We start from the raw sequence: 25,367 nt of genomic DNA, 5'->3' as shown, positions 1-25,367 counted from the left end.
CCCCCCTCTGCCCCTCCCGATTCCCGCCCCGTCGCCCTGGGGGCGGGGGGGAGTGAGTGAGCGGCTGCGTGGTTGGTTAAACCACGACAGTAGTTAATGTCCTGACTTCCCCTTTCTCACATTTGAAGAGTCCCATTAAAAGTACTCTGGTTTTTGCCCTAGTGTTGTCATGAAATTGAGTTCTCTGTATTATTACCAATTTATATACTGCTTTTGTGGGCTAGAGGGGTTTTGTACTATTACCGGAGGAAAAAGACTAGTAATTCTAAAAATCTTTAGGGGGTGTGTGTGAGTGCGCAGAGTAGCACATCTTGCGTACTTCTGTGTGGCTCCACACTTAGTGAAAGAAAATTACAAGATTATTTTGAAAGATTGCTCATCTTACTGTTTATTTTATAATGACAAAAATGTAAGCCTATAACTGAGTGTTGAGGTTACTCTTAGCATTCCTGTGCTTTTGTCTGTAGGGAAGGAATCCATTCTTTTTGGAGCCATCTATTTTGATTACCATCACAGACGGAAACAAACTGACAAATACGGCTGGAGTTCAAGAGGAGGTAAACTTGCATTAAATTCTTTCAAGTTTTGATCTTGCAAGTTGGTGCTATGCTGAGATTAATATTAGTTGTTTTTTCCTGCTAATAGTACTTCTGCTTCATCAACCTGTTTTATAATAGAGAACAGAAGCTAGCTATGCTGTCATTGCCCAGCCCCTAAATTCATAGTTCACATGGGTTTCCAGACTATAACTTCAGATAAATTAGTGGATAGGAGAGAAATGGGATCCTTTACCGAGTAATGAATAAATTTGAGTATTGGTTTGTCAAGTACTTGAAAATATTCTTAAATTTTTCTTTACCAGCTTCATCTTCCTTTGAATTCTCCTTTGCCTGGAAGTGAACTAACCAAAGAACCATTTCGTTGGGATCAAAGGCTGTTTGCTCTAGTCCTGCGTTTGCCAGGAGCCAGAGCAGCTTGGGAGTGTGCCTACTGATGAATCTGCTATCACACAGATGTGCGAAGTTACAGGAGGTAACTGGATGTTACTTTGCTTTGGTTCACATCTGGTATTTACCTTAAAGTATTCCTTTTCCTTTGATTCCACTTCACCTCTTGCTGTTTTCTCCATCTGAATTACGCGGTGTCCATGTGAATCTGTGGGGTGTTTTTTGAGTTTGGTTTCCTGTAGCACAGGAGAACTTTAAAATAAAACCGTATTCCTATTTCAGATCTTCTAGATGTCAGAGAATTTTCTTAGTGCAGCAGTAGGAGGGATTGGAAAATTTCTTAGATTGTCCTTCCAGAGGTTGGCTTTGCTCAGTCATGAGATTTGTTATTTAAATGTTGAATTGAGTGGGACAGGTATTACTGAGATGTTAATTCTGCTGCAGGGCTAATAAGCTAAATTTAATCTTAAAAGAATTAATTCTGGAGCCTGTTCCTTGAGATGTGCATCAGAATTTTTTTGAATTGGTGCTTGAAAAAAAAGTTGCGTGGGAGGGGGAAGTTTGGGAGTGTATAGGAGTTGGTAAGGTTTGGGTAGATAGAAGCAGATAGATTACATAGGCTTGGTGAAATCAGATGTTCTTAAGGGCTTTATAAACTTGGCCTTGGACCAGCCTGATTTAGCCTTAATGGCCTCTTTTACTATGAGTAAAAGCTCAGCAGGTTGGTTTTTTTCTTCCCTTGATTGTATTGCATTTGAAAAGTATTTTGCCTTTTACATGACCTTGTACAAAGTTTGTTGCTATTATTTTGGACAAAACTGAAAGCCTTGGCATTGTGACTTATGTAATAAAACATCTTCCTTAATTAAGATTACTCAAAACTTGCTTTCGTATTTTCCCTGTGTAATTTATCTCTTGTATAGGTCGTTCTTACTGCGTTCGGACACAAAGAATGTTGAATCAATGTTTAGAATCTCTAGTTCAAAAAGTCCAAAGTGGAGTTGTTATTAACTTTGAAAAGTCGGGACCAGATCCAGCTCCTATTGGAGAAGGTATAGTAACTGTTTTTTTCCCCCTAATGTTCAAGAAGAAATGTTTTGTATGCATGCAAATGTCCTTAAGTGTCTTCGGTGTCCTTCCTACCAGCTTTTCACTGTAGTGGGCAGGATGCATGGAATGCCTAATAAATTCTAAACAAGGAATTAAGCTATAAAGCTTATATGCTTCAGTGATAGAGCTCTGGTATCTCTTTAAATACCCCAAATCATAATGGATGTGCTGTTCATAGCTTTTGAGTAGTTTTGTGTTTATTTATGTTTAGTCTTGTCTTTGCTATATTTTTACAAGTGTTAGTTTGATCCTTAATAAGTTAAATGGTGCCATATGTTTGCACATATTTGTATGGAAGATCTACCTGCTTGCTAGCTCTCCTGTCACTGTTTTCTCGCTTCTTTTTTGGGGGGTGAGGGAAGTGCATGTTTGCAGGAAGTTGGTTTTAAAATAATTAAATCCAGGACTAGTGTATTTAAACACTTAAAACATCTCTAAAGTAATCTCAATGCTTAATTTTCTGTATGTGTTCATTCTGCTAATTGATCACAACACAGTAAGTTTCAGTTGAATGTTCTTAGCTGCTGGTGAAAAACTATGCAAAGAACAAGGAATTATTTTGCTAGTTGCGAGTGAAGTGCATAATAGGGAAGAGGAAAATGCATTCTTAACGTGGAGCAGTTTTTCAGACTTGCAGAAATTTACGTCTGAAAGGAAGGAGAGAGAGCTGACCAGTTCATGTTTAGGAAATGAGGATGTTCCTGGAATATCAGAAACGTAATAGGTTTTAGGATCCCCTGAGCATCCTAGCATAGCCAGCTTTACTCCTGCTTTCATTTTTGAATCACCTTTTTCTTGCTGTGTATATATATTTTTTTTTTTCCTCCTTTTACTTATTTAAATGCCATTTTATTGGAAGGCTTTCCTATAATGCTGTGCAGGACAGCACCTCAGCAAATTCCTGTGTCTGTGTTGGCCCAAATGTTCTCCGATGTGGCAAAATGGCTGATGAATTTTTTTTTTTTTTTGTCACACTTAAATGGTGATGCAGTGTGGATATGAATATACAAAAATATCGATACTTTCCCTCTTCACATGAATTGAGAAAGACCTAGAGAGAAATTTTGTGGGATTTAACAATGCTAGAAAAATCACTGTGTATATAATGCAGAGAAACCAAACTGATATGTATCTGAAAGATGTTTTGCAGAGTATTATTGGCCAGCTATCTAAAGCAGGGAAAAATAGTAGTGTAAAATATCTTTACAATGAAGAAGAGTCTTTAAAGGGATGATCTCTGCTGTGTCGTTTGCTTTGAAGAGCAATCTTTGAAAACTAACGCTGAGATTCTGTACTGCTACAAACTTTTTTGTCCTCAGTGTGAACGAGAGTCTATGCTGGTACACTGCAGTGGACTGGCAGAAGACACTGGTCTTTCCAGTAGAGAGTGGCATTTAAGTGATCTGTGAATTCTTACTAATTAAAAATGTGACAAAAGCTGCTCCTGCAAGATGCATCTGACTTTTCCGTGAAACTTTCCTCCACTTCCAGTTTACACTAGTGGCAGCATCAGTCAGAGAGCTTTGCATTCCATGTAGAAAGACTGTAAATGCAAATTATTAGTCTTTACAAATACAGCAGAACTGAAAACGATAGGCTTGCTGTTGCCTATCGGATCTATGTCAAAGTACTCAGCTTAAGCAAATAGCGTGTTCGGAAATATGAGAGTATGTCTTTCTGCGCTAATTATCTAATGGCTATGCCGCAGGAGCAGAAGGGTAGGTGTGGGCAAATGTTATCATTGTTTCTCAGATTATGCTGTTCTACGTTTTGATGTAGTTTTGTCAACCACTGATGTAAACATCTGTATGTCTTTGAAACAATTGTAATGAAACACCTTATTGGTTGCTAATACAGAAACTCTGCTGGGAGACAAATGCATGAATGTAGCTTTTTATTTTCTTTTTTGTTGTTATTTTGCTTTGTTTAAATTTTAGATGGACTAGTTGATTCATCCAGGCCCATCAATTCATTTGCTTCTCAACCGTGGCATAGTTGTCATAAACTCATTTATGTACGGCCTAACCCTAAAACTGGTGTTCCTGTTGGGCATTGGCCAATCCCAGAATCTTTTTGGCCTGATCAGAATTCACCAACACTGGTAAGTAAAATAAGAACTGAAAAAAGGATTCTACACCTAATGAAACAGACTGAAAAAGAATAATAAAGTTGTTTGTTTGTTTGTTTTACTTTCTCTGTTCACTAATATGATCTGACTTTGCTTTAAAAGGGTAGTTAAAACTATTTTTAACATGTAATGGTATATTGTAATGTAGATACTGTATGCTGTGATGTTTTTTGCATCTGGAAGGTCTGCTTCTGTGTATATGGCTAGTTAATTTGGTAAATGGTTTTTAAAAGATTATAAAATTTAACTCTAAATTACTTCACATACCACAAATCATAGTGAACCTATTAAATTTTAATCAAAGCTTTATAAAATGCATGTATATGGAAAAGGGAGTATTTGTTTTTTGTAGAAGATCAACCATGTTTTCTCTGCTTAATATTACTTCATGTATGGACTCTTCTTTCATTAGCAGGAAAAATTAAAACTGAAACAGAAGAGTTACCCCATTCAGAAAATGAGGGAAAACCAGCATTCATTTCTCCTTTCTTATTGAAATGATCATACATTTGGCATGTCTTACTAGCCTTTCTAAACATCTCTCTTTTGTTAGGCATGTTCTGTTTCTGTACTTTGCAAGTGCTCAAGGTACTGTTTTTCCCTGCCGTGATTCAAGAGGAAAAAAATCAGACTTGGCAGGGTATATCTTGAGATATCCTTTGCGAAGTGAGCACTCTTTCACATCTGTAATTCTGTGAACATCAAGCTGGGAAGCAGAGTTGAAGTTTTTTCTTGAAACCTGTCTGTGATAGGTTAATTGGCATGGAGGATTTTAAATATCAAGATAAATAATTGAATATTAAACATGTTTTTCTCTTGGTGGGAAGAATGTATGTACGTGTGTGTGTGGCTTTTTTTTTTTCTGAAGTTAGAGAATTACTTAATTAATCTATATTCTATTGTGGGAGCTTGTATCTTTTTCTCTTTTAAAGGAAGTGGTAGAAACTGAGAGTTTAAGCCTATAGGATGGTAAAATACATGCATATGAATCATTTTAAGAGAATTGATTTGTTTACCATAAATACCAGACAATTTATATGGGTTTTTTTCCCCTTCCTTTTAGCCTCCACGCACAGCTCACCCTGTTGTGAGGTTCTCCTGTGTTGATTGTGAGCCAATGGTAATAGACAAACTTCCTTTTGACAAGTATGAGCTTGAGCCTTCACCCTTAACACAGTACATCTTGGAACGAAAGTCTCCCCATACCTGCTGGCAGGTACTTGCCCTTTATTTGATTCTAGAAATGTAATGGACATCCTAAGGTACTTTAGTCTTTGTAAGCCTGGAGAATTGGGGTCTGGTTGCAGACTCTGCAGTTGATGAGAAGAAACATGTCAAGGTTTCAGTTACCTCCCTTCTAACAGAATTATCAGGAGTCAGAATGAGTGTTCCCTCTACAGGCTTTGTAATCTCATTTAATTCTGTTTCTAGGTCCATCTCATTTTGCGAAGAAATGTGTCCCACAGGTTCCATTTTCAGCTAAATTGAAATTCTCTGTAGGCTTCCATTTGCTTACAGGGAAAACCTAGCACTAGTTTCTATCATGTTACCTAATCAACAGCTGCAAATAACTTCCACTAGATGGTTGAAACTGCTAATGGGAATTGAATGGAAGCTGTTGATCTTGTTGACTAGATTGGCCTTGAAGAGGTCAAAGTTCTGTTGCTGAAATCCTTTGTCACATGCTCCTTTTGTGATTCTTGGATAAGTGACTTGTTTCTGCATTCTCTATAAAATAAAGCTTGTAATTCCCTTCTCAATGGTATTCTTGTAAAGAATAGCTTAATGTACACCAGGAGTTTGCTTAGTATGATACTTTAGCTGGAAAGATGGGTTTGGAGGTGTCTCTTTCACATTTCTGTTTCCCTAATAAATACTACAACTTAACTGAAAATATAATACGCATATTCAGAAGAAAAAGTGAAGTTACTTTTAATAAACTAGTTTTAAAAATGTCCTTTAAGCAATTCATAGGTACATTATTTGCCTAAGTTATTAAAATTACTCTGCTGTTTTTCAAAAACTGCTTTTCTTCTCCCAGCTACATATCAGACCCTTACAAACTGGAGAAATAGGCTTGTTGTCATAGAAACCATGTAACAAACCCCGTTCCTTATGCTCTGAAAAAATAGAGAAGAAACACTTCCTTTTCATTGCAAGGTTTACTTTTTTTTAGGAAAACTATTTTTTGTTAGATGTGGGTTATTTTGACTGTCCCAATAAGAATAAGTACTGTCTTTGTCCTGTTGAAATAGTTGTTTGCGTGTATTAATACCCCCATATATATACACTTTAAAAAAAAAAAAAAGTCAATGTTAAGAATGTTGCCGCTTGGCATAATTAAAAGACGTTTCTTGAATATTTGTTTCTTTTGCTTAATTTCTATGCTTAAAAAGTTTTACATTTCTTTTATCAGTGTTGTAAATTTTAGTCATGCTATTTTATGAGTCAGAAGACTAATTTCAAATAGATTGTTTTTTAACATACCTTCAACAGATGTCCCCTAACCTATTTTAAATAATTTCAAAAACATTTCAGAGCATCACTTCAAGGTAGTTTCACTAAAGCATTAAAGATTATACTATGAAGAGCATTTCCACACTGGCTGGGGGTACCCTAAATATCACATGTCTCAGTTTTTGACTGGGGAATGTAAGTGCATGCTCATCCTGAGGTATGCAACCTCAAACTTGGCTGTTCTTGATAATTTGCTGTCTTAATGCAATTGGATTCAGATTGATTTTAATTTTTAAATGTCATGTGCTTAATATTCTTCATATTCTTCTAATACAGTGATATCTCTTATTCTTTATCAGGTATTTGTGGGTAGCAGTGGAAAATACAGCGAACTTGGCCATCCGTTCGGGTATTTAAAAGCAAGCACTACTTTAACCTGTGTAAACCTCTTTGTGATGCCTTACAACTATCCTGTTTTACTTCCGTTGTTAGGTAGGTACTAAATTTACATTGGACTGCCAATGCAGCTACTTCAGAGTAAAAGAAAAACAATAATGGTTGGTGTTCTGCCTTAGTTTGAGACATTATAAAATAATGGAGATCAGAGAGTAGAGAATGTTGCAAACTCTTTAACATAATTTGGGAGGAGAGGATTTTCATACCCCCTCTCCCTTTTTTTCTCTCCAGCAGAGGAGGAGAGCTACCTGCTTCCAGTGCATGTTTGATGCTGTTCACCTCCTAGACACGTAGCCTCTTCCTTAACCTGGAGTAAGCTTCAACCTCCATTCTTTTCCCTCATTTAGGGTGTGGTGTATCCAGGTTTTGCAGTTGCTCTTGTAGCAGCTAATTTTTTACTGGAAGATCAGATGCAGTGTTTGTCATGGGTGTTGGGAAGAGGGAATTCCCTGACGCAGTTTAGAGCAGCAAGAAGGAACTGAGCAGTGAAACAGTCTACATTTCTTTCCCTGCCCAAAGGACCAGTGTTTTTTTCACTCCCACAGTGAAATTACTTTCTACAGGAAAGATGGTATGAGAAGGTGCTGTGTGAATAACTGCAATAATAATTGTGGCTATTAGGGTTCTGGCATAAAGGTAATGGCAGAGAGAAGAGTGTCCTGGGTGCTACTAACCCTTTTAGTTGCAGATGCTATAAGGCTTTTTTGTTCTGATTTTTGTGGGTGTGTTTAGTGATACAGAATAACAGTGGAGATCAAGAGAATTAACATTGACTCTTACTGTCTTACACAGGATTTTTCCATTCATTTCTAGAAAAAAACCACAACATAGTTCAGGAATGCTTTTTCATAATCCTGGTCATAACAAAAAAAAGAAATTTGTCCTTGCGGATAATTTGAATGTGTCTTATATAGTCATCCATGTAGCCTAATAATTGTCCCAAAGTGTGCAAGTAGGATACTTCTAGACTAAATTAGAGTTTCTGCGAGTTTGTGGCTACTGAATTACTGCAGCAGATCCCCTAGCTGAAAAGCCATCACTGATACTAAATGAATTTCCCTGTTCATTGTGATGTTGACATTTGCAGTTCTGTTCTGTCTTCCCTGGCAGCTCTTGTCTTCCTGCTGCATTTTTTGCAGGGATGTAAAGCTCTTCCTACTCCTTGGAGAAAGGCATTTTTCAGTATGTATAGTGTTATTCTGCAGTTTGCTCACCTGGTATCCCACATCTTAAATTTCCAAAGGCTGTTTAAAGAAAAACGCAGAGCTTCCATGTTGCCTGAGTTGTAAAGTGGATGTTTTCTCTAGAACACAAATACTGTGCATTCCGTATTGTTAACACAAACACATACACGAAGTGTTACGTTCAGATCTCGTTCCAGGACTTAGTTTATCCTTGGTCTTTAAGGCGTGGTGAAATTAAGTTCTGTGGAATATACACAAAAGCAGATCTGGCCCTTTTTCTACTTAGCAGTACAGAAAATGACTAAGATGATAAGCAGCATACCTGTTAAATTATTTGTAGATGTTTTAAAAAATACTGATTCTGTGTTTGTCTCCGTAGGTAGTAGGGGATGTTTCTGTTTTTAAACCCCCTGCCCCATGTCTGTCTTAACACATACCAATAGTGGATATTGATGGTTCAGTAGAGGACTGATTTGCCTGTGTAAAACCAGTCTTTCATTACTCTCGCCCAGATTAAATAGGATGTGAGAACTTCCAAGCCCAGGAGAAGCCTGCTCTATTCAGCCACTACCACTCATATTGGTGCATCAGTGAGGTTCTAGTGGCTACTGCCCTACTGGTAGACTATTGTGTTGGAGGACTGGGAATTACCTTGGCATAGTACCGTGGATAATCTCTCTCCCTTCTTTCTAGGGACTCTCTCAGACAAAGCCAAAACCACTTTACAACTGTATTATTTGTAATGTCTTATCAAGTGGCTTACGTGTGTTCAGCCTTATAAACAGATAGCAAGATGCTTAAGAATTTTTTTCTTGCATTTTTGTATTCCTCCTGCATTCTTGAGCAGGGGAAGTTTTAATTCTGGTTTTGGAAGACAATGTAAGAGACAGCCCTAAAAGACAGGTAAGATAGGCATGCATGAGGAAACTTGCAGATGATACTTGCGCAAACTGAAAGAAGTTGTAGTGGTCCGTGACTGAAGGAGGTAAATTGTACCACATCCTATAGATTTGGTGATTTATATCTTGGTTTCTGCAAGAGTGGATTTGGGAATGCTGTAGCCTCTCCTAGCTTGTAACTTAATGGGTCTCCTTTTAGAATCTGAAGGATTTGTAAGGAAGGGAGCCAATCAATGAGACTTCACAAAACAGTGAAGCTGCACAGTCTCCGTGTGTTAACCTGACCCATGTGCTATGGTAAATTGGTCGTCTGACAAAAATTCTGGTCTACAGATCTTTTACAGAGATAAGACAGACCATGTGGGATGTGCTGTTGCAGCTGAGCAGCTCCTTATTGCTCTCATAGGAAAGGCTAGAGAGGCATCATGACTAGCTTGGGGTGGTGGTTTGCTCTGGGAACTGAGGAGGTGGGGTGCAGTTCTTGTCTTATCTTTTTTTTTTTTGTTCAGTGTGAGGCAGACTTCTGAAGACAAAACTTTTCAGACAGATGCTGACATACTTTGATGGTGAATATGTTTGGCCCATGAATTATAGAAATTTCCTCTTGAAGGATTGTTGCCTTTATCTGACACTAGCAAAGCTATTGTACTTCAGATATTCTGTTTAAAAACAATTTTACAGCCAAGTTCATAAACTAGAAGTCAAACGAGGGGTTAGAGAGAGAGCTTAGCAATGATGAGGTATACTTCTGAATGCTCCTGCCTTGCCTAAGATGTTGCTTGACTGATCTTAGCTGCGTTAGTGGGAGGGCAGGCGCTGCTGGGCAATAGGAGTGATTATTCATTGGGAGTGTCAGCAAAAGCAGTACTGAAACAGCCATGGTGAAAATGCCACGAGAAAGTGGTTAATACCCTTTCTCTGTGGGTCTAAATGTGCAGAAGGATAAGCGTTTAGAAAATGTCTGCCCGTGAAGGACTGCAACATGGACAGTTTCCTTTGATGCTTTTACAGGCTCCGTGACAGAACCTGCAAGTAATGATTTTATATTTTGGAAACCAAGGGCTGTCTTTCTCACAAATGTGAGCATAGTAAGCTGTGGCACTGGGAGGGAGAGCCAAACATTTTGTATCAATGGAAAAGAGTGCCACAATTCCTTTTTTAATGGTGGATACTATTTTACATTGTAGTGCCTTATTTTTGGCTAGATTGTTTGCAGGGAAGGATATTGCTTTCCGTGAATGTAAAATCATGAGTCTCTACTGCTTAAAACAAAGGAGTGTATCTATTAGTGCAGAATCATTAGAAAGCTCAGAGGATTGTAGGAGTTAACAGGGAATGGTGGTGTATTTGCTCAGGTGGAATTTAATGAGTAGTGATTTTTTTACCAAAAAAAAAGTGTAAGTTTTTACTTTGGGTTACGTGGTGCAAGCTGTCACTCACAACTAGACTGTTGTGAGACAACTAGACACATGAACTGTTCTTGTAATTAGGCTCCAGCTGAACTACTAAAATGACCTGCTGACCATTCTCTCTCTCATGCTCTTTTTTTTTTTTAATTGTTCACTGAACTTGAAGGTGCATCAAGTCCTCTTATGTGGTACTGGGTATTAAAGATGTGTATTGGTATCCTGTTTGTCACAATTTGGTTGTTTTGTACATTAATCTGGAGTGGATAAAGACTTTGCAACACAGTTTTAAATTAACTGGTCTGTCTGTAGTTTTACCTGATCTCTTGAATTGTTGCAGTTTGTGGCCCTTTCGTAGTGGTTTTTAATACCATGTTCCCAATTATCCGGTGCTTTTAGCTCCCTGTGAGTTTAGAAGGAAAAAGAATTCTGCATTAAGTGGCCTATACAGAGAGTAGTATCTGAAAAGGAATAGGTTGGATTAAGACTGATTTATGAAAGGATTTTTTCAGTACTTTTGGATTTTATCTACAGAAGTTTGGGATTTAATCTGTGACATAGTTAACTGGGTTACTGTTTGTTTGCTTATTTATATAAATGATTATGTGCAGCCCAGGGCACACTGGAAAAAGTACATTTCAAGTGCCTGTGTTGCAGTCTGCTGACAGCGTATGTCTCAAACTCTTGCAATAGAGGCAGGTAAGATGTTGATGGTGATGTTCTCTTTGAAACTTGTGGCTGACACCATGACTGTCTTCCTTTTAGAGGGTAGGAGTTCCTGCAGTGAGTTCGTGCTGTGGGGAGGCTCTCATTTTAAATAGACAAATCTTTGCTGAAGCTCTACTTAGATTTGAGAACTTTTTACTTGGATAGAAAAGATCGGGGAGGTTCTTTTGCATTTGACTTCTCAGACTATAGCTATGCTGTGGATTAAGAATCATAGCTAGCTTAGCATTATGAATGTCTGTGCCATTTAAGAGTGGCTGTGCAGTCGAACTGCAGGGCTTATATACTGGTACAAACTTCACAGTGCAGGAAGTGAGATGGTAATAAAGTGCTGATAAGGGGTTTAAGGTTCAAGCTGTACTCATAACCAACTCATAGACTTTAAAACATTAGGATATACTATGATACCAAACTCTTAAATTTTGGGGGAGTGGTGTAGTTTAACTTCCATTTTGCTGCAAAAAGCTAGTAGGCTTATAAGATAAGAATGGATGTTACTTTATATTTGCCATATGTCATGATATCATCACGGGTTCTTTTGGATAATAGTGCTAAGCATGTGGTATATTGAGATTTTAAATGGAGTTCTAACTTGTCCTCTCAAGCTCCACCCCACTTCCTTCAGGCTAGGAAAGAGAACAATTAGCATCTGTAGTGTGGTTTTTATATGTGATACAGAATTCATTTAGATTGGAAAATACCTGTAATTAAGTGTGGTTTGACTATGAACTTGGAAAACTGTATCTTAACATCTGTTCGATTTGTGCAGAATACTATGCAAGTCAAATTTTCTTTTCCAAATATATCTTCATGAAAACTCAATCTGGAGAAAACAATTTCCTTGCTGCATCTGTCTTCCGCACACCCTCTTCTGTGCATCTCTGTCTCCTGCAGCTCTCCCCAGTTAATTTTTGGACATCTCTTTCTCCAGTCCTGCATATCCTTCCATTAGCCTCACTTTGCCAGCATGTTACAGCCCTACTAAGGAGAAACTTGATCTCAATTGATAATCCATAATTTCAAATGATAAACTGCAGGATACTGTGTTCATTTTTGATGTTTAGAGATCACTGTTACAGTTTATAGCTTGCACGGCAAATAGGTACATGCTTCAACTCAGTGATTCCTAAATGGCAGTATGCACACCTCTAATGCAAGCAAGGTATTTCTAAAACAGTACCCAAAGGAAATAATCTGTGTGGTTGCCCTTCTCTTAAAGGGCAGCAGGTTTTGTAGCTAATTACTGTCTCTTGTCTGTATCTGTGGGAGAGTTTGATGCTCTGCACGAGGCAGGCAGTGTGGCTGGAGGCCCCCTTCTCTGCTGGGGGCAGCTGCCTCTGTTGTCAGCAGAGTCCAGCGAAGCTGACCAGAAATATTCCCTGCTCTGATATTTTTTTTTTCCCTTTCCCTTTGATGCCCAAGAATGTTTTTATTGGAGACCAGAATTCATCATACAGGTTGAACAAAAGAAGGCTGGGCTGAAAATGGAAATTGACCCAAATGAATGTTGTTTGGTTTAATCAGATACAGGGAGTTCCTGATGATGCAAGAGAGAGGCAAGGGAGGTGAAACTCTTAACAGGTGGATCTGTTGCACCTTCCATGCTGCTAGTAGTTGTGTGCAGTATTTAAGTCTCGTGTACCTTGTAAGTTTGCCTATAATGAGGACTTATTCTGGATTGTCTACTGCAGCTAGGACTGGGGATTCGCAATCCTTCAAACCTAAGGTTAAGAACAGTTTTTGTGGGGAAGCCCCATTGGGAGATGGGTGGAGGGAGAAGAAAAGGGGGGGAAACTTGGCACGCTGAATTTTGGATAATGCTTATGGTCTGGGACTATATAAATGAAACCTTCTTTTGTTGTTTTCCTTGTTGCAGATGACTTGTTTAAGGTTCACAAACTTAAGCCAAATCTGAAGTGGCGACAGGCTTTTGACAACTACTTAAAAACAATGCCTCCTTACTACTTACTGGTATGTTCCTTTTCTCATTTCATCCTCCTGGGTATAATGGCTGGTGTGACCAGAGTCCTGTGCATCATACCTCTTCCTAGTGAATTTTGTTTACATAATTATGATGATGTTTTAGGTAGTAAACATTTTGCTTTGCAGAGGTATGTAGATCAGGTCAAACATTTTTAATAAATAAATAAAATTCTAGTAACATTGAGTAATAGTAACTATATTCAGATATTAAATGTGTTTTCGTTAAATATTAAGTAAGCTTTGATCTAAAGTACTTTAGATTGTTCAGAGAAACCAAATTTGGCATTATTTTTGTTACTTGATGAGGAAAATGCAGATTTGTTTGTTTATTAATGTGGGTGAAGTGCTAGAACTTGGGAAGCTGATACTAAGAACTGGCTGGGCCAAATAAAGGGTGGGGGGAGGCAGTGGGTCACCTTTTACATGTAGCTTGGACAATGCACCTCAATATGGACTTGCATCATCCCGGCTATTCTGGTACTGAGCCTTTGAGTGGAAATTGCCAGTGGCACCACACCATGTGGTGTCTTGGTAATGTGGCATAACGTCCATTGCGAGCTAGTTAGACTACCAAACTCATGTCACATGTTATCTGAATAGGCTTGAATTTTAGTGGCCAAAAGTGGAAAAGCTAGAGCACTAATCCATGTGCCTTAGCTTCCTGTAATTGATCTTATAAATTTTTTTTTTAAAGACTTATTCTCTTACTATTGTGTATTTTGTTTTCCTTATAGCCATTAAAGAAAGCCCTAAGGATGATGGGAGCTCCAAATCTGATATCAGATAATTTAGATTGTGGACTTAGTTACAGTGTTATCTCTTACCTTAAAAAACTCAGCCAACAGGTAGTATTGATAAAACCTTTGCAATTAGAAGTGCGTTGATTATTTAGTTTGTGGTAATCTCATAATAAAGCAGTTAATTGCTGTGGGAGTTCATATGGGTGTACAGCATATATTATAATTGAAGATTGGTGAGCATTTCCACTGCAAATGTGGGTGAATCCAGAGTGATTCTGTAGCCAGTGATTGTGCCTTCTGTAAGTGGTGGAGGGGAGTGTGAAGGAGACCTCTTCAGCTACGTTTTAAGTATCTGCTAGACCTTTAAACTCCAAAGGTTATCACCAATTGGATTTATGACTGCTCTTGCCATTGTTCTTCACAGCTGAAGTCAGAGGCTTGCTCTCAGTCTCATGTTTATTTCCATGTGTGCCTTGGCAATGTGTATGTTCCAAAAAAGTGTACGTTCTTGTCCACGGGGATTAAAGTCATAGTTCAAGCTTTATATCTGAGCTTCCTGTTTCCTTCAGGTCAAATCCGTTCTATGTGTTAAGTGTGACCTGGTGGGAAGTAGTCTTACATGTCTTTTTCTCTCTGTCAAGAATGCCATTTCAGGTGTAACTGTCTGAAAGCCATGCCTCCTTAGCACAAATGGTTCTTGCAACAGTAGTTTAATATTTAGATGTCAGTGGGGAAGCAGTGCAGCCTTTAAAATTACAAAGGAAAAATCCTCCGCCTTAAAGAATGCACAAAATATATTCCAAAAACCTCTGAATGACTGAGCGTCTATTAGACATAAAACTTCCTGTGGTATTTCGGTAACTTAATGATATGCAAATTCATATGAGATGGCTACTGTGGTTTTCACAGACATTCTCAGCACATGAAACAGTTTAAATGTGTTGGATGCATTATAAGCTCCTGTATAGGGACAAGCAATTCCAGAATTTTGCTGTGCTCCCGCTGTCCTTAAGTTCAGAGTTTCCCATAGATAATGAAGCAAACCCTGCAGAGGGTGAGATATGGGGGAAGTGGGTTGCAATCACCGTTGGTTTTGGTTGGTTGGGATTTTTTGGAGGTATTGCAAGTGGGTCTTACTGTGAATACAGTTAAAGTTTAATACGTAAAATTATCTGTAGCTGTAATAAGAAATTTGTGCTAATTGGAGAAGTAATATGTTTTTAGAAACTTATTGATGAAGCAAATTTCTTTTACGACTTTCCTCCCTTGTTGCAAATATATAGTGCAAACCTTAGTTCGTAGGTTGTTTAAAAAATGAAATCTGGAATTATGTTACAGTATCTGAACAATACTGTTTTAGATGCAACTTTACAGTAACCTAAAGCATCCTACCTTCCATTATTATTTTTTCCTTCCCTTCAAAGATGATTCTTCAGGGACACAAAAGAAAGTCATATGACTTGCAGCAAAATCAGGGATATTCACAGATCTCCTACTGGCATATAAATTTAGATACACTAGCCAAATATTTTTTCCATATGCTAGCACATTAGGATTTCTTTCTACTTGACATCTAATCTATGTAATCCAATATATCCCTGGGTAGGTAGTTTTCCCATTTGTTGAGTAATTGGGAACTAAATTTATAGTTTTATTCTGTTAATGTACTATGTATTTTATACTGGAAATCTGCAATGCCTGCTGATTCTTTAACTCATGGTGTGATTCCATTTTAGACAAAAATAGAGTCGGAACGGATAATAGGTTCAGTGGGTAAGAAAGTTCCACAAGAAATTGGAATAAAAGTGAAAAATCACTCCAGTGGCCTCTCCTTGGTACACAGCAGGGATTTTAAGCAACTGCTGCAAGGGATCACTGGGGAATCTCCCCTGAGACTGGCGGAAATGAACGTTAAAGAATTTGCTGGCTTCCACATAGGACTTTTAAACAAGGTAAAGAGCGTAGTGATCTTGCATCTTCATCTGTTTTAAATGGGTAACTTTTATGGACTTAGTGTGGAAGAAAGAAGTAAATACATTCACTGAATTGTGAAGAGTGCAGCGTAGGCCTAAATAGCGAGAAGAGTAAATGCAATTTTTTGCACTTGCTTTTGGGACACTGTTTGAAAATCCCATGGTAGAAAACAAAGATTACTGTGTTTTAAGTGACAATCTCTGCAAAAGACAGCTAGCGGTGTTCATCCAGAAATTAACATGCTTAGTTTTAATGGAGCTGAAAGCACTAATGCTGAATAAAGTCTCATTGAAAAGACAGTCATTGAGTTTGCTGTATCCAGTTATGAAGCTCTGAAGTTACTTCAGAATAATTTTTTTAATAGTTAACATTATTATAGTTCATGGAGGAATTTCTCTGTGCGTGAGAACTGATGGGTTAACTGAAAGTTACTTGTTTTGTTATGAAACTAGGATTTGAAGCCACAGGCATTCAGAAATGCGTATGATATTCCTCGTCGCAGTCTTTTAGACCAGCTAACTAGAATGAGGACTAATCTTCTGAAAACACACAGGCTTATCTTGGGGCAGGATGAAGGTAAGTAGCCACTGTTCTTCATTAACAGTTTGGAGAGAGTACAGCTATTTTTTTTTATTCCCTGAAGGTTGTGTGTTCTGCCCTGGGTATGGGAGCAGAAGTGGACATTCCATCATTTGTTAAGTCAGTCAGTGTCCTCTTCCTTACTCTGAAGGGGAAAGAAGGAAATTTTTGCCTTCTGTCATGCAAGATGTCATGCTTGCTTTGAATTTTAAAAATAAGTTTCATGGACAAGCTTCCCCTACCATAAGGTTCAGTAGACATGTTTTTTACAGTGATGGTGGCTTAAAGCAGAGAGGGGCTTATTTTGCTTTACCCTTGTTAGGTGCTGGTGGTCTAAAGATAGAGTTGTTAGCACAGAGGTTAAACTTGCTTATTTTTCATTCTTCTTCTGCCAATTAAGCTCAACTCTTGCCAGACATATTTCCAAAATTGTAGTCTTCTGCTCTTCTTCCATAGTGAAAAGAAATAGTAATTTCTAGTTCTTAAATGCTTGCAGTTGAAGTGTGTGAAGTGTGTATTGCCTTGGTTTTAAGGTAGACTAAGTTAAGATCTCTTGTTCTGTTGCAGACTGCCTTCATAGTGTTCCTGTTGCTCAAATGGGAAATTACCAGGAATACCTGAAAATGATGCCTTCACCCCTTCGGGAGATTGACCCAGATCAACCAAAAAGACTTCATACATTTGGCAATCCATTTAAACAGGATAAGAAGGTAGGAGGAGCCATGCTATCTGCTGTATCTTTATATATAACATGATTTGAAATAATTTGCGAGTAGAATTTCTCTCCAATAACTGCAGTGTGTTGCTAACCTGTGTAGCTCTTCTGTCATGTGCAGAAAGGACTGGTGTCTTTCACGTGGTCCTAGAGAAATGTGTAAAGAATCATGCTGATTTACAGAGTGGCACTGCTCTGTCTCTGGTTACAGTGTACATTAGGTATCTCTGTTCTGAGAGCTGTAAAGTGTTTTGAAAGACACCTGAATTGTAACACAGAGGGACTTACTCCATCAATGAATTGATGAAACAGTTTCTATTTTGTACTGGTTTTTAAAAAATTTTTTTTTTTCTTTTCAGGGTATGATGATAGATGAAGCAGATGAATTTGTCGCTGGGCCTCAGAATAAGATTAAGCGTCCCGGAGAACCTAATACTCCAGCATCACTAAAGAGAAGGCGTAGCATGTCACCACTGTTGAGACGGCCACAGTCACCACCCGTCGTAACGAATCATGTTGGTGGGAAAGGGCCACCGTCTGCTTCTGGATCCCCATCATATCTGAACCTCAAAGGCATCCCAGCAAATAAAGGTATACTGAGTTGTAGTAAAGCAGCCTGCTTGGTCACAACTGAGAATATCTGTGTGTTTAAAAAAAAACCAAAACAAACAAAAACAACCACCCAAAAAAACCAAACAAAAAACCCAACCAGCTCTCTGTGTGCTTTCTGAGTTGATTCAAAAGGGTATATCAGCATGTATGTATGCTTGAGTGTTAATTAGGACTGAGTTTCTTTTTTGGCCTAGATAAACAGGCTGCTGCTGTAGCTAATGAAGTCTGGAATAAAAAAAATAATCTTGAACTGTTTTAAAAAAAAAAAATACTGAAACCTTTTGCCAAGGTGGTTTGGAAGTAGCAAGGATTTCAGATCAGCTTTTAGTTCTCATTTGTGTATTCTGTGGTCGGGAAGGAAAGCTAAAATATGCTTACATTTTAATTTCCCACAAATACTAATTTTCTTACCCACCTATTGCAGCAAATGGAGTCAGAAGAAAACTCTTTTTAGCTGGAATTGGGGGAAGGAAGGAAAACATGAATTTGCTTAGAAGTCATAACACTGCAATAGAAATACAGAAAATGGTGACTTCATTGTGATAGTGATATGAGATGATGACAGTCCAAAGGGAAGTGTTTCCTTGGTCACATCAAAGGTTGAATAAAAGTACTGGGGAGTTGTTCAGCACTGTCAAATCACGACACTGTACTTCGAACAAGAAAGGAGATGGGACGATTTCCTTTTTTTTTTTTTTTTGATACTGCAGTTATGTGCTAGTAAGATACATATTTTTAATTTGTAGATCCCAATAACAGTGTTCAAGATGGCAATGGAGAGAAGAAAGCAGAAAATTGTCAGTCACTGGAAAAGCAAATTGATGGCTTACCTGTGCAAATGGTTCCTTCGGTTCCAGCTGCTATGGGAGAGGATGAAATGTTACCCAATGACTTAGACTCTCTACCTGTTGAATTCAATTGTTTAAGTGAAGATGGGTTGGATCATAAACCTGGTACCAACGCACTTGTTCGAGGGCCTCTAAATTACAGTGTGACTGGAGATGACCAAAAACGGGCGATGGAGTCTGCTTCTGAATCTGTGCCAAATTCATTTAAAATAACACCTATGATGTTGGAGGGAAACAATGCTGATATCAAAATTAAAGTGATGAAAGAGGTTCGCAAACCTGGAAGAAGTAAGTTGTGGGTTTTTTTTTTATTATTAGTATATTATACATGGCGCTAGAGAGATGATTTTTTTTTTCCTTGAAGTAAGGAACTATTTTCAATACACATACAACTTTAGATTTTGAATAATTTCTGATTGCTTGCATGTGAGCAATGGAGGGGCAAAAAAGGAAGAAAGGTCTTACATGCTGGGTAGGTGAGTTGAAGTTTAGACAACAGTGCTTGGGAAGTTGAGTGCCAAGTGATCTTGTTTGCCCTTGAAGATAGGTTAATTGGTATAAGAGGTACCCTGTGAAAGCATCTTTCAGAGGTTTTGGTTTTGTTACTATTGATCTAGTGAGACTAGATAGACTTTGCCTTACGCCACACTGCTCGTTGGATATGCATAGTGTACTTTGTTGCTCTGTGTCCGTCAAAACTTCCTTTGGGGAGGGCAAAGGCATATGTAGCTATAAGGGTGCATCCTGGAGTATGTTTGAAAGGGAATCTTAACAGTTAATAGCGAAGAGGTTTTTTTTTTCTTTAATTTTGAGAGATAGTGTAATTAGTGATGGAACACTGTTGCAAACTCTTAAGAACTGAAGACTAAAAATTACTTACTTCTTTTTTCGTACAATGTTTGATAACCCCCCAAAATGTAAAATGTTGTGAGGAGAAGAAATGTTGCCTCCTCAGCTTTTGTTACGTGTTTTGCCTGTACTTATGTACAAGGATCAAAACCAAAATACTAACCTGAAACTCCAACTAATGTATATTCTGTAGGATTTGCCATGGGCATAATCTTTCCATTTTTTCTTAAATGGCAGATGTCCCTAATGTGGTCTGTGTCTGAGCGAATTGTTTCTACAAATTAAACTACTGAATATTTTTCTAATACATTGTCAAGTGCCAGTAATTAGTATAATGGAGTATTCTTAACTCTTCTGTTTTTCTGATCTTGTGTTGCTTTCCAAAACTTAGTGTTTCGTGGAGGCGTATAATCATTGTGGCAGACTGAAGCTGTTGAGAAATGAAGCCATTTTTATGCTGCATCTGTATTTTATTTTTAAGATGTTTTAAAACTTCCTACTTGTGTATGTCTTTGCTTCCTGTTTTGCAAAGCCCATCTAATCTTATACCAAATTCATGTCTAGTAAATGATAACGTAGAGCAAAATAGTACTATGTTCGGCATGAGTCACCTGTCTTGCTGCAGAGTTCAGGCAGGCATCAAAGAAAGAAGCTAAATAGTAGTGGGTTAAATATGTACATATATTCACAGTTCTGACCATATATCCTCTCTGTGCCTGCTGCATCACTCTGAACAAGCTCGTAGTCACAGCGCCATAAATATCTTCATACTGGGTTCAACTACAGAAAATATTGAAACAGTGCTATTTTTTACTTTGTTTCTAGCTTAATGTATCCAGTTCATTCTTTTGCAGTGGAAATATTTACTTTGTACCAGTAAGATAGTCATATTAATTGTGCTTACACTAAGCATTGATAATTAGTCATTCTAAGAGAAGTAATCCTAACCTCTGCTTTCAGAAATGACAGCTTTAGGTTAAAACAGGGCTTGGTGGCCCTACGTGCCTATTAACTGCTAATGATGGCACTGTGTTCATGGAGATATGAGGCTTCTCTACCTAGCCTGCATTTTCTAAGGGCAGATGTTTCTAGCTGCTGCTTTTAAAGAGAACCTAATTCTTTGGTGCCACATTTGAATACCAGCTCATCAGTATCACTTCAAATTATTGGTATCGCCTGCTTTCTGTGCATAAAGCTAATGCGGGCTTTTTTTCTTGCTTTACATGTATTGCCATACACAGAAGTGTGAAACTCTGGGCCTTGTTTTTTCTTTTGGCTGTTAAGCTTTATTGAAAGTGCATTTGCAAGACTTATTTTTAATATGTGGTTGGATTTTTATCTTCTTCTAGATTATGAAAAAATTTTCTCTCTTCTTGAGGAGGTGCAAGGACCTATGGAAATTCAGAAGTATTTCATTGAATTTGCTATCAAGGAAGCAGCAAGGTTTGTATAAATGACTCAGAGTCATAAATTAAATGTTAATTTAGATTATGATAGTAAATCATAAACTTTTTCAGTACTCGTGTTTTCTGTTTTCCTTTTTGGCATATTTCAATTACTATAGTTGGTTTAGTGGTCAAACTACCATTATATTTTTATGGAGTAAATCATCTTTACTTAAAGTTTAAATGTGAAATAGAGAGATCGGTCGTTATTGAAGACCGATGCAAAATTTTGGGTGGGTTGGGGAAGGGCGGCTGTATTAAATTAAATTTTCTGGCTATTCTAATGCCAGAAATAAAGCTAGCTCTTCCGTACTGGAAACAGAGAGCCTCTGGTAGTATGATTTGTCATGGCTGAATAGTCTTGAGTTGTTGAACTGTATTTTTGCAAGATAAAAATTAAATTGTTCTCCTTCTCTTCCTTAGGTTTAAAAAACGGGTCTTAATACAACACTTAGAGAGAATACTAGAGGAACTAGAGTTCAACAGCCTACCCAACAGAGTTAATCATGTCAACAGTAGATAATAATGTACCGTCCAGACGAATATGGACCAGGAATGAGTTTGCTGTGCCGCAGAAGAGTGGAAGAGGATGTAGCTGCTGCCCTCACCATCTTGGCAGTCAAGTGATTTTACTGTCACAGTCTGAGAAGAAGCAGTGGAGCTTTAACTTTAAGAACCTCTATCGGCAGAAGCTGGGCTATAACCTTAAGGATTTGCTATGAAAGGTGTGGCTTTTTTCCTGTGGAGGGTGCTATTTGCTCAACAGGCTGAAGAAAATAACCATTGCTGCCCCTCCTGCAGGTGATGAGAATTTACTCATTTGAACGCTGTCATTAGACATTTACAGACATTAGACGTTATAGGCAGCAGGTTGCACTAAAATGGGGCACTGTCAAATGCACACACTGTCTGCATCGTGGAGAGAGCCCGTGTGTTCCCAAAAAAAACCCTCCCAGAAACACCTGCACTGGTAAAATTGCATGTTGCCACCACAGAGACAAGGGTCTTGTTCCCAAGAACTGCTAGCCATGCCTTTAAACTTGAGATTCAGTGTAGATTGAGAGTAAAGAAACTGCTATTGTGTTAATGAAAGCTAAAGACAGCCCTGTGACTGTTACCACCTGATGGTCACTAAACAATCTACCTCAGACTCTCTTCTGTTTTGTCTGCAGACATTATGAAAGTGCACCTGAGGCTTCCCAGGTCCCCGACTTCAGTTCTCTTTCATCCTGTGAGGAGGACGGAGATTCTTCAGGTGGCCTTGGCACACGCTGTGCTTTGGAAGCACTAAAAGGAAACGCTTTTAAAAACGTGTATTTTAATGTTCATACAAAAGAGATTATTTTGAACAGTATTGTTACCAGATCACTAATTTGATATTTTAACTGTATAAATTTTTTGGAACATATGTATATATAAAATAAACCATTTTATTAATTTTTAATAAGTGCTAATCTGAGGAGTCTGTAGCGGGCAGCACTGAGTTCCTCCGATTGTCTGTTACCAACAGACTGCTAAATTTTTGTAAAACCGGTGAGTAGTGTAGCTATACTGCAGCTGAACCTGATCCGCACACCCTCAAACACAGCTTGTGGTTATAGTTGCAGAATGTGTTTGTACCCTGGAGCACCTGCCCCATCACTCAGCTCAGCCTGCATGGGGTGCATGTTTTTACTCAGTATTAAAGGCACTAAGTTCCAATTTACCAAACCCTCAGTTACCTGAGCTGGTATCCTCTCCTCCATTCCTCTTACTATTTTGTCCAAAGGTAATTTTATATATCACAAAACATACAAAGAAGACTGAAGCACCTGCACATAATTATTTTCTTCCTTTAAAGCAGTACCAATATTGTGCCAGTAGTAAGCGGCTCTTCTGATAACTGTGTATTTTCAGTTGTTCACACATAACGTCCTCTGATCCTCTAACAGCTTTCTTTTAAAGACAGGTTGAAGTTGTACTCGTGTTAACTAGCTCTTTACCTCGTACTGCAAATATCCTAGGGATTCTCAGTGCATGAGAAGCAGGGAAACAGATTTTAGCTGGTCAGCCGGTACTTCTCTGTTCCTACTGATATTTTTAGTACTAGCCAGCCTGTGAGACATCTTTTCCATCCGCTCTGAAGCAGTGGCTTTGTCTTTTTGGAATATGCAGTTTGACCATTGGAATTACACCAGTGAAATTCAAAAAGGAAATAAAATCCAGCAACAGCAACTCTCTGTCACAGTGTTATATGAATGAAGTGACACGGGGAAAGGTGCCCTAATTCTTCTCTTAGAAGTAACTTTTATTCATCTGTACAGTTGAACATTTTTTAAAAAACACAGAAATACCTTGGAATGATACGAAGGGGGGTTCACTCCTTCAAAATCGTTACGTGGAAGTGGTATGTCACCATGATAGACCTCCCATGCCTAACGTTGGACTCTTAAAAGGGAATTTATTTACAGAAAGTCAGATATACTGTGCATACCTTGTTTTAAAATGGCCTGGTTGCATGCATCAAGTTGCATGTAATATGCTACTTTTGAAGTAGTAGGTGGTAAGAGGAGACAGCTCTCTTCTATCTAGTTAATGGTTATTTAATTTTCTTTCCTGGTTCCAGAGACACTCACTTGATCATAATGTGTCTGAGCAGGGGCTGAGTTTTCAACTAGTGACTTTGTTAGTGTGTAAACCTGCTCTTTTGCTGTGATGCAGTTGGCTGCTAAATTAGTTACAGGAAGCTGGTGACTTTAGTTCACTTGTTTGGAATCTTTTCTACCTCAGAAAATGCACAGAAATGACAAAATAGTCCATTCGAGTGCAAGCAGTGAGAATTTTCCCTTACCTCACCATTATTTTATCTGAATAAATTGAATTTGGATCAGAATATTAGAGGGGAAGAAACCTCGTAGTGAACTTGGACATGAGTCTTCATAAGAAGGAAGGAAGATGTACTATCCTCACAGGTTGTCAGTGAAGAGATGAAGAAAAAGTAGCAACAGCAATCCATCTAAGAGTGTGCACAGCGCTGCATCCCAAATGGAGCACAAAATGAACATTGCTTGCTTAGGAAACAGTAAATGCTGTGCGACCGTGTTAAGGAGAATCTTAACGGAGATAACTCGTCCTAAGACAAACAGCCATGTTGGATGTGGGTGGAACATGCATTGAACAAATACAGCCACAAGCTGTGAATGGCACACTTCACTTTGCGGGACAGCCAGGAGAGGTTATGCTAGTGCCAAGCCTTGCCTTTACGTAGACACCATGACCCCAGAAGCAACAGCTGTGTTACTGAGAGTGTGTCTAGTCTGTGCGACAGGTCAGCCTCTGCACAACAGGAGTGTTCCTCAACAAGGGCTCGGGAGACTTCACAGGTCCACAAATACATACGGATGTGTGGAAGGAATCTGGAAAGCTTTGTTCAAACTTACATTTTTGAGCCCTTATCTAAGGTTGAACTAATGTGGCACAGTTAAACTGGAATGTTAGGAAGTAGGGAAAAATAATATGGCTCGCTGTGTTTCCTGTGAAGAGTGTTGTTTAACAATCTGAATTAACAAATCAAGCATTTATCTTCCTGACTTGGATAGAAGGGCTCTGTGGTACTCTGGAGTCCAAATACCTGTATGTGTTCTGATTCTTCCATTTCCTGACCTTTTCCTAACTAGGCATCCTCAGTACTTACTTATTTTTCCCTTAAAAGCACAAAGGAGTTTTCCTCTTTCCTAAAACGAGCCTGTAGCTATGCAGCTCCTAGTCCAGTTGCTGATGGCAGATGTCTGTTAGCTGCTGTTGTTCCCAATTTGTGTGCACAGTGCATTTATGATGGACAAGTGTATTCTTGCCCATGCTTAACCAGCATCAGAAAATGATTGTCATCTTCCAAAATAAAAGCCGCAGAGGCTGTTACGGTGCTATGCTTGACTTTGCAGTGTATAACTCTGCAAGCAACTGTATAACTCCCTTTACAGGAAACTGTACAAAAAAAAAACCAAAAAACACCACCCTATTTTTTTTCTGTTTTTCTTCTCCTGGTAATTTTCTCCAGATTCTGCCTCTGAACTGGCTGGCTGAAATGGCAGCAATGTAGGGTATTGAGTTTGTTTCCTTTTGTTCTTTAATACCTTCTAAGAAACTTCTGATGGAAAAATAAGAGTGGAAATGCATTGGCTAACAGAAACAAACTATTAAAAAAACCTATAAAGCTAAACTATAGTGTTTCATACCAGCAGCATGGCAACATCACACCTTTAGCAAATGGACTCTAGAGCGCTTGTCTTGAAGAATATACAGCCTAGTTAAGCTGAAAACAAGGCCAAAG

The 25,367-nt window shown here is 38.4% G+C and overlaps 1 protein-coding gene across 1 annotated transcript in view; it reads left to right on the top strand.

The window, feature by feature from the left end:
* SAGE1 (sarcoma antigen 1) overlaps positions 1-22,517 on the top strand; it is a 23,417-nt gene extending 900 nt beyond the window's left edge. The window contains 15 exon segments of the mRNA XM_009584214.1: positions 468-557; positions 863-963; positions 965-1,032; positions 1,871-1,999; positions 3,995-4,158; positions 5,249-5,401; positions 7,002-7,134; positions 13,190-13,284; positions 15,773-15,988; positions 16,463-16,586; positions 17,157-17,299; positions 17,664-17,895; positions 18,642-19,052; positions 20,963-21,056; positions 21,482-22,517. Coding sequence (XP_009582509.1) covers positions 468-557; positions 863-963; positions 965-1,032; positions 1,871-1,999; positions 3,995-4,158; positions 5,249-5,401; positions 7,002-7,134; positions 13,190-13,284; positions 15,773-15,988; positions 16,463-16,586; positions 17,157-17,299; positions 17,664-17,895; positions 18,642-19,052; positions 20,963-21,056; positions 21,482-21,581 — 2,253 coding nt within the window. The 3' untranslated portion in view covers positions 21,582-22,517.
* Positions 22,518-25,367: the final 2,850 nt, after the last annotated feature.

The sequence above is a fragment of the Fulmarus glacialis genome, unplaced genomic scaffold (genome assembly GCF_000690835.1).
Source record: "Fulmarus glacialis isolate BGI_N327 unplaced genomic scaffold, ASM69083v1 scaffold20638, whole genome shotgun sequence".
NCBI classification, from domain to species: Eukaryota; Metazoa; Chordata; class Aves; order Procellariiformes; family Procellariidae; genus Fulmarus; species Fulmarus glacialis.
The sequence above is the reverse complement of the archived record's forward strand: the minus strand, read 5'-3'. Positions and strand labels throughout refer to the sequence as shown.